The sequence below is a fragment of the Danio rerio genome, chromosome 4 (assembly GCF_052040795.2).
Source record: "Danio rerio strain M-AB ecotype USA chromosome 4, GRCz13ab, whole genome shotgun sequence".
Lineage (NCBI taxonomy): Eukaryota > Metazoa > Chordata > Actinopteri > Cypriniformes > Danionidae > Danio > Danio rerio.
In genome coordinates, this window is record NC_141024.2 from 49,924,995 (window position 1) to 49,937,895 (window position 12,901).

The following is a 12,901-nucleotide window of genomic DNA, read 5'->3' on the forward strand; positions in this document are numbered from 1 at the left end:
CCAAACTTGTTCCTGGAGGGCCGGTGTCCTGCAGATATACCTTCAACCCTAATCAAACACACCTGTACAAGCTAATCAAGCTCTTACTTGGTATACTTAAAACATCCAGGCAGGTGTGTTGAGGCAAGTTAGAGCGAAACCCTGCAGGGACACCGGCCCTCCAGGACCAGGATTGGTGACCCCTGGGCTAAAGGCTAAGGAATTTTTCAAATGGCCAAGATGAATTTTTTTTATTTGTTCTATCAAAAAAATATAATATTTAATACATTTAATAATAAAATAATAAATGAATAATAAAAAATTTAAATATTTTAGATATTTTTTAGCAAAAGATTTTAAATATTGTGTAAAAACAAGCAAGCTTTACTTGTATCCACACAATTTTTTTCCAACATAAACTTCGAAAACATAACAAAAAAATAAACAAATATTTTCAATGTTTTAAAACCTATAATAAACTAAATTTATGCACAACAATCTGTCCAGGTTGATGTCCTCAGCAGTAAATACATGGAGCACGTTTAAACAAATGTTATTGTAAGGAAAATAATTAAATCATTATGATAAATAGAGTTAAAATGACCTTTTTGAACAAAAGTTGAAAGTTTTATTGAGATGGATTGCTGGTGATTGTGTGGGTTTTGGCCAGATTACGAAGCAAAACATGAACAAAGGAAAATGAAGACTTGTTTAAAAAAGGATTCAAGACATACAACACAGTATTTCAGTAAATTTAGGACTTTTTAAAGCCTAAAGTTTTTATTTTGGAATTCACAATTTTTTTTATCTAGCGGAAATCCTTGTTTATACACAATCCCAGATAGCACACATGCGTCGCAGAGACGTCTGCTGGACATCCGCGTTTTCATCTGGGAGACGTCTTATTCAGGGCGTTTGCTCATCTGGAAAACGTCGCATAGACGTCCTTGTCATACATTCTAACAACGTCTATGCGATGCATTACAGATGTTCATTTTTAAAATGTTAGGTCTGTGAGACATCTTATTTATGTAGCATAGACGTCGTTTTTTTTATTTGTTTATTTAGACATTCCTTCATTCATACTGCTATAAATAACAGTTACAGGTACTCTGGTTATACATCCGTCTTCACATAAGCTAAAGTATATCCACTCAAAATGAAAAACACAACGGCTGAAGAATTATTTGTAGAATTTTATTATATTATAATTGATTAGAATTCATATTTTTTGAAGCAAACAAAACCAAATAGCAGCAAATAAATAAATTTAAAAAAACAACTGGCTTAAGAGGCCATTCTTCCTGGGGCCAAGCGGAGAAAGTCTTTCAAATATTTTTCGGCTTCTGCCTCTGTTGGAGACGGAAGCACGGGGTTCCTCATAGCTGCACCTGTTAAAAAAAGAAAAAATATAAAGAAATTAAAATAAGGCGGTTTTAAGAAGGCTCAGGGGGTGTTTTATTTTATTGTGAGCCTTTTATTTTTATCTGACCAAAATTAATACACACCATATTAATTATTGCATTTGACTACATAATAATAATAATAATAGAGTGGAAGAAATAATACTATGATTGTTTGAAATGCGTTTAGCTAAATGGCATATCGTCTATTTTAGATAATGATCGTTAACACCATTTTTTAAATCAGTTTAGCCTACCTTTATTTGATTGCTGTTCATTTGTTGTTGAAATACGGCTTAGATTGGAAATATTTTCACTATTCGATCATGCACCGTCCTCATGTAATCAATATCATATTCTTTAAAATGTTACTCTCAAATAAATTAAGCTATAGCTTTGAAAAAAATTGATGTCAAATAGAAACGAGAGGTGCAAAAGCTTAAATCCGCCATAAAATGAATAAAGAAAAAATAACAACAACAAAAACAAGTGTACTTGCATTAGTATGCATTTGGACAACGTGGTCAAATTCAAGGAATCGACTCTTTTGTGTTCGAAACTTCATCACTATTGCGCATGTTTCCTCAAAGCATCACACTCAGCACGTAGAAGACACCAGTCCACGCGGGAATACTGAGGTAAGCAGTCTGATTCATTGTTATTGATATGTGTGGTCAGTAAAATATTTATTCCACTTTGTTTGTAGTAAATTTAACAAGGTAATAACTTTATTTAGACGAATAAAGCTATGTTTAAACACGTTGTGATGACAACTGACCAAGCAGCAGTTCAAGGTGATTAGGGCTAACTTAAATTTCGGGAAAATTTGTTCTTTAAATTTATTAGATTAATATCATACGACAAATTGACTGCTAAATAATGAATACTGTAAAAGTGTACATATGCATTATACTGTAGTGCTGGGAGATTATTCGAAAATCGAAACCTAAATCCATAACCGACATATATCCCCACGTGGCGATTTAATGCATGTACCGTCCACATGTGCTTCAGCAAAGCTCAAGCGAATGCAGGCAATGTGATTAATAATCAGAGGCATGACAGATTTTCTTTTTGATTATATGACCTATAATTTGTGAAGCATAACTCACTTTTTTTAGCGTTTATTCATAATCAAATCGACTGAGGTTTTGTTTTTATTATTTCTAGTTATCACATACAAGGTAGGTGCAGTAATCAGCACTATCGCCTCACAGCAAGAAGGTCTCTGGTTCGAGCCTCGGCTGGGTCAGTTGGCATTTCTGTGTGGAGTTTTCAATTTCTTCCCGTGTTCGCTTGGGTTTCCTACGGGTGCTCCGATTTCCAAAGTCCAAAGACGAGGTATGGGTGAATTGGGTAAGCTAAAAAAATGGTCCATAGTGTATGAGTGTGTGTGTGTATGTTTCCCAGTGATGGGTTGCAGCTGGAATGGCATCCGCTGCGTAAAACGAATGCTGGATAAGTTGGCGGTTCATTCTACTGTGGCGACCCCGAAATAATAAAGGGGCTGAGCCAAAAAGAAAATGAATGAATGAACATACAATGTAAGCTGTCTTTTCGTAAAGAGAAGCATGCACACACACGCACTTAAAATATTATTGTGAACAGCAATGTTCACATTATGTACTTTTTCACATTGCTTTATTATTTACTATTTTCCAGACACAAGTTATGCTTGTTAAAGATACTTGTCATTTTCCACTTTTGACATGGAAATATTTTTTTAGGGAAACTTTCTTTTAACACTAAAACTGAAATGTTTAGTAAATGAATAAATGGAACTTGATTAAGTACAAAAAATTACTTGGAAAATAATATAATGATTCAATATTTCAAAAGGAGGTAAAGTGTTCAATCAATCAAGGTTTTGATTTAAGGTTTAATCTCCTTGCCCTAATATACAAGAATGAACAATTCTCCACTTAAAATAATGATCTAAATTTTATTTATAAAACACTCTTGTGTATTAAATATCATTTTACAATATATGAACAGCATATGCTAGCTCGTAAGCTTATAGCACACTGATAACCATATTATGTGTGTACAAGGTAATCATGCTATAGAGATATACTGGCAGTTCTGTCTTATAGGTATTATCTAAACCGTTCATTGCAAGACAATTAAACATACCTATCACAAGTGTCCCAATATTTGTGTTTTTTAGGCCTCTTTTATCTCCTCTTCCACACCAGTTGAGCTGTTTGGCCACTGGACCAAACACTTTGGAGGCTACACGCCAAATGGTTTTTTTCAGAGTTTGTCCTCCTCTGATGGATAACCTCTTCATCTTAAAAATAAAAGGTAATATTAAATCTTTACAGACAAAGTGCAAGGACTATGGCCCAGTTTTACAGACAAGGATGAGCTTAAGTCTGGACTATAAGTCTTAGTTAATGTTAGATATAAAACTTCTTTTATAAAAATCCATGTGAAAGAAAATATAAGCACAATACTAGCGTGCATCTGGTAACAAAATAATGGCAATGAGATATTGTAAGGCATCACACAGCTCACACATACATTTTTAGTTTGGGACTAGCCTTAAGTGTTGTCTGTGAAACTGGCCATATAATAAAGATTTACTTAACAACAGCTGTAAAACCTTTAAATCTTAAATATTCGTACCATCTTCTCCATCATTGGTTTTTCAGCTAATTGCCATTCCAGTTGTTCAAGGTCCTCCATTGTTTCAATAGGAAAGGTGTCATCCTCAGTGTCCACCACCATTTGACCACTTGACCGAGGGGCAAGGGACTGGACCACTGAAGTTAGATGGGTAATCTTCATGTCCAGCTCATTAAGCTTCTCCAAAATTGCCCTCTCCACAGCTGCAACACAGTAAGTGGGTTAATCTCTATTCAACTATACGTAAATATTTTTTAATTATTATTATTATTCTTAGCACTTAAATTTTACTTACGTGTGCATTGACTGGAGATGCAGCTCCATCGGCTGATACCAGAAGCATCTGCAAGCAAAATCACTTTTGAACGATTCACAAAAATGTTATGAGGATATTGTAATAATATGCTTGAAACCTTAAACGATAAAAAAAAAACTATATCCGTCTGATTACACATTGTTTTTCTATGGCTAAAATGACTTAAACTATTCACAGAATTCAGAAAAGCAAAATAGCAAAACTGAATTAAGAGGAAATAAAACTGAATTTTAAAAAGCAGACAGAAGCCAACCCCCTCTTGGTCTGTGCTTTTACGTAAAATAGTTTATATGTGAATTTTTCTGTGCATACGAAATCGTTAGTTCCCCAAAGTTATTGAAAGCATAAATTAACAAAACACTTTAAATTAATTTTCAAACCATTAATTTATAGGTAATGATAAATTATATATTGTACTCTAATACATTAATATTCTGAATACAGTGAGTTTTTTTACTGTCACTATAATTAACGAAGTGTTTTTTGTTGTTGTATAGTGTTGTATTTATTAGGTTACAAGGAAATAATTAGATAATGTTTTGCGAACAGCTTATTAACCATGGAAAATTTTCACAGAAAATTGGAAAATGTCATTGATTAGTTGCTTTGAACAAGTTTTATATTCAGTGTTAATTAATATGTTTACAAATAAATTAAAAGGATGTACATTTACTTACGTTTACACACCATTAAGTGGTTATAAACATTTGAGTTTTTTTTTTGTTCTGCTAAACACAAGGAAGGTATTGTGAAGAAAGCTAAAAGCCAGTGATTATTGACTTCTATAGTAGGAAAATGCTATGGAAGTAAATGGTTACAGGTTTCCAACTTTCTTCAAAATATCTTCATTTGTGTTCAGCAAGAAGGAAGAAAGTTTGGGTAACACTTCGTAACAACTGCACACTGAATCATGCATTTAGCATTAGCAAATTGTTAATTAATTTGCAAGAAATTTAATTAATTTGTTAAGATTTAACTACATTAATAGATGTTGGTTAGCAGTATATAAATACAACTACAAATACTGTATAAAAAACATAATAATAATAATAATTCATAAGAAGTAACTGTCAATTAAAAAAACAAATGACTTACTCTTCGCTCTTGCCTGGGTACTTGAAGGTCTCAGCTCAGAAGTTGTGTCTTCTGTGTGATTGTACAGACAATGTAACATTACCATGTTAATAATTAGAAACTAATTTGCTGTGTATGTTTTTTTGAATGTTCTTGCACCTCGATAGCTCGATGGGTGGTCCCCCCAAGCATCTTCTTGCTCATTTACATGGGACATGCTTATTGGAAAAACTGGTGCTGAGAAAAAGGTCAAGTTGGTAAGTTGCATTTGCTACTATGACACTACATAAAATGTATATAATTTATTTATTTTTTACACTTACTCTGCATTTTTCTTTGATCTGCTGATGGCTTTGGATCTTGGACAGAGTATGTGTTGTCTAAATAATAAAAAACAAACAAACAAAAGTATAAAAAGGTTGCAAAAAATTACAATAAATGTGTTTAGGATTTCCTCTGTATACTTCATTATTGTTTTATTTAATCTTTGATGGTAGAAATATGTAGGTGATCAGGTCACCCATATAGAAATCTGATGCATGTAAATATACAGGGTGATTCAAAAAGAATACCACAACTTTTAAAATCAAGAACTCTTCAAAGAAGAGGAGGTCATATTGAACATCTATGAACTTGTTTACTACTAAAAAACTTTTAAGGACTTCACACTGATTATTTACCCAAGGTTCCATCATGTTTCTTTGATTAAATACAGATTTTCAAAGTTGTGGTATTCTTTTTTTAATGACCCTTTATATAGAAAACAAATAATTGAATTAAAAGTTCATATTTAGACTTCACATACAATATTTGTCATTGACCACTTATATATTTGTTAAACAACTGGAATTACAAATATGTATAGATATGTAAATTTTATATTAATAATTAATATTTTTAGGTTTTAATAATTACATTTAATATATATATATATATATATATATATATATATATATATATATATATATATATATATATATATATATATATATATATATATATTTTTTTCTGTAGAATGCTTTAAAATATTATATTTGTCCATTAGGTTTGTCAGTACTAAAGTCAAAATAATTTAGCTAAATAAATTTATATTACGGTTCAAAAATATATACAAAAAACCTCTAAAATACAGGAAAAAATCAAGAGAAACTTAAAATAATATTACATTTATTATTATTATTATAAATTTAAAAATTTGTAGTTTACTTTTTTGTGCAAATACTCATTTGAATTTAAATTTAAATTTTTTAAATTTAAATTTTTATTCCTAAAGATGTTATGTGGCCAAACTTGTATTTTAGTGCACATAACTGTTTAATAAACATCTTTTATTTAAATGAACAAAAATATTATCTCTGTTTACTGAAAAATAGATTACAATATTCCAATTCAAAAGGAGGTGTACTCATATGTGCTGAGCAGAGTGTGTGTGTGTGTGTGTGTGTGTGTGTGTGTGTGTGTGCGTGCGTGTGTGTGAACATATCTGTACATATTATTCCAATCGTTGAAAGATAATATTTGTAAGCAGCACAGCCATTTTTGCAATATTTCAAAATGTATATTGCATAAATAAAATATATTTTATTTGTAAAATCCAAATAGGAACTTGCATGGCATATATGTAATTTGCATAAATTTAAATGCAACAGATTTCAATATGGGCAGGTATCGCATTGGTGATCTGCATATGAGAAGCTCTGTCTTTATTGAGCTTTCTTGACATTTGACAAAATGGTACTCTTTCTACTGTTGTAGATGAATTGTGTTCTCTTTTTTGTATTTTAGTCTTAGCTTTACAGCCTTGTTTAATCAAACATTTTCTTTTTTACAATACAGCTAAATTAAATGTTACCGTAATTACCTGAAGTGAGACATACAACTTACGTGGTGCTCTGTCTTGTAAAGGCCGCAGCACAGAAAATGTGTCCTCTGTTGGATTGTACAGAAAATGTTGAGTTACCTAGTGTGAGTATGTGGAGCAATTTTCTTATTTCAGTTCTTATTTCAAATACCAATGAATCTGTTATTATTTATTTTGTTTTTTACCTTGATTTTCAGGTTGGGGTTTATCCCAAGTGTCTTGGTGCTCCACTTCCTGGCAGAACCTCACAGGTACGTCTGGAGCTGAAACTGCAATTATTTTCTTTGCAATTATGAAATGTTATTTGACATTTTTAATTGTAATACCTGGTTCAGAGAAGATTCAGTCTTTAAAGAGGCTTTCAACTTTTGGCAGAATAAGCAGATCATGAAACATACAATTTGTGCACAATTATTATGAAAGTCGATATCTGGTTATATTGACTGTGATAAGGGAGTCATGGTTTTAACTGCTAGTAACAATGAAAATTTAAGGATAGGAGAAGGATTTAAACTCTGATGACTTACTGCAAGATTCTGAAAGATAATATCTTTTAACAGTTACAAGAGGAAGTGGTCCTGTCCTTCTAGACCAGTTCTCAACCTATGCCTATGAAGTTTTCCGTGTATTTCAGTATTTCAGCTTGTGGTTATTTTTGAGTGGGTACATTTTGAGACATTGTATCCCATTGTGTCATTCTTTGACACAGAAGCTGACACATTGTACTTGTCAGTGACTAAAGGGTTCCTGATGCTTTCAAACTCTTTCAATGATGAACCGGATGAATCTTTCAGTATAGGAAATTAATTTTGAAATGAACACTGAAAACTTCTGGAAGATAAATTCTTTAAACCGATACAAAGGGAGTGGTGCTTGTCCTTTCAACCTATGCCTATAAAAGTCTCTGGGCATTTTACAACATTTCTGCGTGTGATTCTTAAGTGGGTACAATCGATACATTGAGTCAAATTGTGTCATTCTTTGACACAGAATCTGACACATTGTACTTGTTTTGGCTCTGGCAAACTGGGTTTCCTAAACTATTCACCTTAATAACTGAAATCCTATTTTATAATATTATTTTCTTCTCGGCCAGTTGATTGTGACTCTTTATGTTTAAATAATGTCAGTTTCCCCTATGAGCATTTCTTGTCCAGTGGACTCAATTTAAAAATTAGCTTGTGTTGCACTTTCTCCTAGCCATATAATATACAGTTGAAGTCAGAATTATTAGCCCCCCTTTGAATTAGTTTTTCTTTTTTTATGTATATTTTTCAAATGATGTTTAACAGAGCAAAGAAATTTTCACTGTATGTCTGATAATATTTTTATGTCTATATATTTGTTTTATTTCAGCTAGAATAAAATCAGTTTTTAATTATTTAAACCCATTTTAAGGTAAAAATTATTAGCCCCTTTAAGCTTTATTTTTTTCTGATAGTCTACAAAATAAACCATCATTGTACAATAACTTGCCTAATTAACCTAACCTGACTAGTTAACCTAATTAACCTAGTTAAGCCTTTAAATGTCTCTTTAAGCTGTATAGAAGTATCTTGAAAAATATCTAGTCAAATATTATTTACTGTCATCATGGTAAAGATAAAATAAATCAATTATTAAAGATGAGTCATTAAAACTATTATGTTTAGAAATATGTTTTAAAAATCTGCTCTCTGTTAAACAGAAATTGGGGGAAAAATAAACTGGGGGGCTAATAATTCAGGGGGGCTAATAATTCTGACTTCAACTGTATATATATTCAAGTCACTTGCTTCAACTAAATATATATATATATATATATATATATATATATATATATATATATATATATATATATATATATATATATATATAATAGAGGTACAATGTACTTCTATTAAAAATAGGATCGGAATATTACATTTATTTATATTTGTGCACAAACTGTAGGTGAGTGTTGTCTATTCAGCGATCAGAATCATGAACCAGCCTGTCATTGAGTCAGCCTTTTGAGTCATGAATGCTGTGAAGTTACAGCTTTTACAGTTTGTAGTTACAGTATTCATGTAAAGCGAGTTACCTTGACTAGTGGAGGGAGTTTCAAAACAGGCCTGCTGTTGCTTTTCTGTAGCTTTTTGTTGGTCGCGGACAAATGCTGTTGAAACATTACAGATGAAACAGATGTTATATCTGTCTCACAAACAAAAATTACATTGTACTGCACAGATCTTTATAGCTTGAGAGTGCTGTTGCTTCTAATTAGCAATTAAAAGTTATTTGTGCCTCTTAAAATGTAATACTCAATTTATGAATGTAATAACAGTAGTTTTTTGCAAAATGTTAAAAGAACAATATTACTGGATTCAGCTGAAAACATTATGGTAAAGCAGCATGTCACAAGAGCTTGTGCATTACATTTAATTTACTGTGATTAAGGAACATTCTTGAGCATATCACAAAGTACTTAAAACATCAAATATCTGTTTTACTAATTAAAACTTACAATTGCAAAAACTGTTAATTGTTTTACATGATGTTAGCTGAGGTCGTACAAGGGGACCTGAAAAAGAAAAAAACTGCTCAGTGATCATACATACACTTTTGACTGGCAGTAATATAAGTGGTGTATTTTTACCTTTTGCCCTGATATGTCTTGGGGGTGTTGGAGCTTTTGGTGCAGGTGGGACCCTTGGTGTTGGTAGACTTTTTTCTTTATTTAGTTTCTTTTTTTTGTGGGGAGTATCGCAAGGCTCATCATCTGATGTGTATATTTTCTTTCTATGAGCACAATCAGGGTAGTTAATTATACAAAGCATGATTGGATTATAACAATGTCTTGTTTTTTAAATGTAAGAAGAAAAAAACACAAACTTAAAAATAAGTTCAATATAATTTTTATAGTAAAAGTTTTCTTTCCATCATTCTTAGGAAAGTTAGGAAATGGCCAAAATATAATAGTAAAAATAACAAAACCTTTTGCTTGTTTAAATCTGGCATAATTGTGTATTTGCGTGTTGCAAAAAATGCAAACAAACAGTTGATGATACATTTAAAACTAAATATACCTGATTTACCTGATAAGTGTGATTGAGATGTAAAAACTACGGCTGAATTTGATATTATAATTAAATATATTTACCTTTGTTACTCACATGAACTTTGTTTAGCTTCAGAAGACTGAATATTGTTGTTAAAAGTAAAATGTGTGTTTTGACAACTTACTTCGGAATTCTTTTTGCAGGCATTTCAGATTCCGAGATGTCAGATGTGTAGCATGCCTGTTTCCATTTCTTTGAAATCTTGTCAAAAGATGCTGAAAGAAATAAAGTATGTAACAATTCATGAATGCAATAGTCTATGGAATGTCATATATTATTGAATTTATCCTTTGTTTAATATTGTTTATTTACAATGTACTTCTGTGTACCTGACTCGTGTAGAATTCTGGCCTGATGCTTGGTCCAACCTTTATCTGGTTGTGGTGCCTCCATCAACCGGACACTCTTCAACACCCTGTCTATCTCCTTGTATGGAGGCCACCACGAGTGACCCTCTGAGTACCAAGACTTTGCGACAGGTCCGGTACTCCCTTCGTGAATGAACTCCACTATCAGGTACATTTTTTTTAAGCTGCAAGAACCTAGAGCCCCATAGTGTTGAAAGACACATATTACATTTCGGTTGTTTATGTGCATGATTCAAATACACAAAATACATTTCATGCAAAATAATGATGCAAGTTAATATTGAGAAATTTTTTCCCAAGCACATATTACCAATTCCAGACCACATCAATCTTAAGAACCACTACTACTTTTGTATTCATCATTCTTTATTGATATATAATTTTCTGACAACACTCAAAGTAAAAAATGCTTTAAATTCAGGTGTTTTACTGATAAAAATATAACTTGGACTGAAAAGTTGCAAAATTATTAAATGACGGTGAAAAGAAGGCAATACTAGAAATTGCAAAATAAAGTAATGACAACTATTTTGGATCATTTGAATCGAGCTATTTTCACTTTCTGCCTTCATATAATATTACATATTGGTTATAGTTGTAATTAGGGCTTGACATTAATACTCGCCAAACCACCAAATGCAGGTAGATTTCAGCTGTGGCGGGTAAAGACTGCCATTTCCACTAGCCACTTTGGCTGGTTGAAAATAATTTTTTAATCGTAGTTTTCTTAAAAGCAGGGTTCAACAATAAGGATGGTCCAGTTTTTGGGACAGTAGACAGGATTGTCAGTGTCCTGACCAGGCCAGTGCTGGCTTATCACTAAATATTATAATTTCAGTTTTTTACCGTTTATCAATATGCATGCAAATGTGATAAAAAAAAATTATATATATTTATTTTTTTCAAAATTAGTGGTATACACAGTAATGAGTGGAACAGCAAATGAGATTTTAGAATCAAGAAGCAGCATGATTGACAAAAACAACTGTGTTTATGCAAAACAAAAGATAGCAGATAAATACCAAATGAGAGCTTGATCATACACACTGTGAGACACAGGCTATTCTTACTCACTGAGAGATGTTTTTGAGAGCCGAGTGTTTAAAATACTTGTGCACTACCGTGTCCTTGCATGTAGCAATCCTCCTTGGAAATGAAACTGGTGTGATGGATTCTATTTGAAATAGACTGGACAAAAGTAATTGTCGTGCATCCACAGTCCTTCTGCTTTCAAGAGCTTTAGATTTAAAAACAGGTATTTGTAAGCAGCAGTGATTGCCACTTTAACCATTGTTTGAACAGATTATTAATGTGCCTAATGTTAACTGTGTGCACATGATTAATATTTCATTATCACACATGGTTTGTTTTTCACCTGCTTTCTTTTGCTTGCAAGTCAATTTTCTGCATATAAAATATATTTTCCCAACAACAAAATTGTGGCTAGTGAAAAAGGCAAGTGGCTAGTAACCTTGGAAACTACAAGCCTCAGTGACTGGTGATAAAAAAAGTCAATATCAAGCCCTGGTAGTGATTAAGGTTTACAATTTTCAAAATGCTCTAGGAAAAAATATGATCAGAATATCATCTTGCACAATAATTATACTCGCACTATACAGTATATGTAAAAAAAAAAAACATGTGGAAATAGATAGATACTATGTGTGTAAAGTTTAAACTGAAACAAAATAATTTCTGCAAGGGACTAAAAAAGCTTTCATTTCAATATTTTCAATCTTGCAGAGATGGATTGGTCCTGACATGACATCAGTAGGTAGATGCCAAGTGTGGAGGATGGAAGCGTGGGGATAGTCAAAAAGGAGTTAATGTTTGCTGAAGGTGGTGTAGACCATGTAAATGCCATGCTTTTCTGAAATTATGTTTTGCAGCTTTGCAACCTTTCTGCCAATATAGACAAATGGTTTGCCTGGTCCAGTTTCAGAGTATATGGGCATACTCACTCTAGGTGCACTGAGGAATGCCATCCTGTTTTCCAGGTGCACACCATCCTGAATACATGTTTCACACCCATGGTAACCTGGTTGGCCATTTTAGAAAAGCATGTTGCAAAAGCAAACTTGAATGTTAACTTTAGTCATTCAAATTCAAAGCCATTTTTTTTAACTCTTTGATTTCAGAGATTAGGTCTTCGAGATACTCATTCAGGGAGCTAGTTTTACAGTACCTTCAGC

General features: G+C 32.2%; 3 protein-coding genes across 3 annotated transcripts in view; all 3 read right to left on the reverse strand.

Moving 5' to 3' along the window:
• Window positions 1-12,901, reverse strand: part of LOC137490965 (protein NLRC3) — a 766,684-nt gene that overhangs the window by 648,799 nt on the left and 104,984 nt on the right. The gene's annotated exons all lie outside the window — the stretch shown is intronic.
• LOC147844881 (uncharacterized) overlaps window positions 1-12,901 on the reverse strand; it is a 34,184-nt gene that overhangs the window by 8,854 nt on the left and 12,429 nt on the right. The gene's annotated exons all lie outside the window — the stretch shown is intronic.
• LOC108183684 (uncharacterized) lies at window positions 1,156-10,863 on the reverse strand. Its single transcript, XM_087248708.2, has 14 exons — window positions 10,671-10,863; window positions 10,466-10,556; window positions 9,879-10,021; window positions 9,747-9,803; window positions 9,324-9,398; window positions 7,447-7,530; window positions 7,285-7,329; window positions 5,724-5,780; window positions 5,560-5,637; window positions 5,422-5,472; window positions 4,306-4,353; window positions 4,011-4,213; window positions 3,516-3,672; window positions 1,156-1,370 (listed from the first exon to the last, which is right to left on the reverse strand). The coding sequence occupies exons 1-14, from the start codon at window positions 10,861-10,863 to the stop codon at window positions 1,267-1,269; spliced, it is 1,386 nt and encodes a 461-aa protein (XP_087104834.2). The 3' UTR covers window positions 1,156-1,266.

Excerpts from the sequence above, each read along its gene's own strand:
- LOC108183684 (XM_087248708.2), bottom strand. The coding sequence starts at position 10,863 with ATGTACCTGATAGTGGAGTTCATTCACGAAGGGAGTACCGGACCTGTC. Across the intron at positions 9,804-9,878 it reads AAGACATATCAGGGCAAAAG|GTCCCCTTGTACGACCTCAG; the intron begins GTAAAAATACAC and ends TTTCTTTTTCAG. Across the intron at positions 4,354-5,421 it reads TACCCAGGCAAGAGCGAAGA|ATGCTTCTGGTATCAGCCGA; the intron begins GTAAGTCATTTG and ends TTTTGCTTGCAG.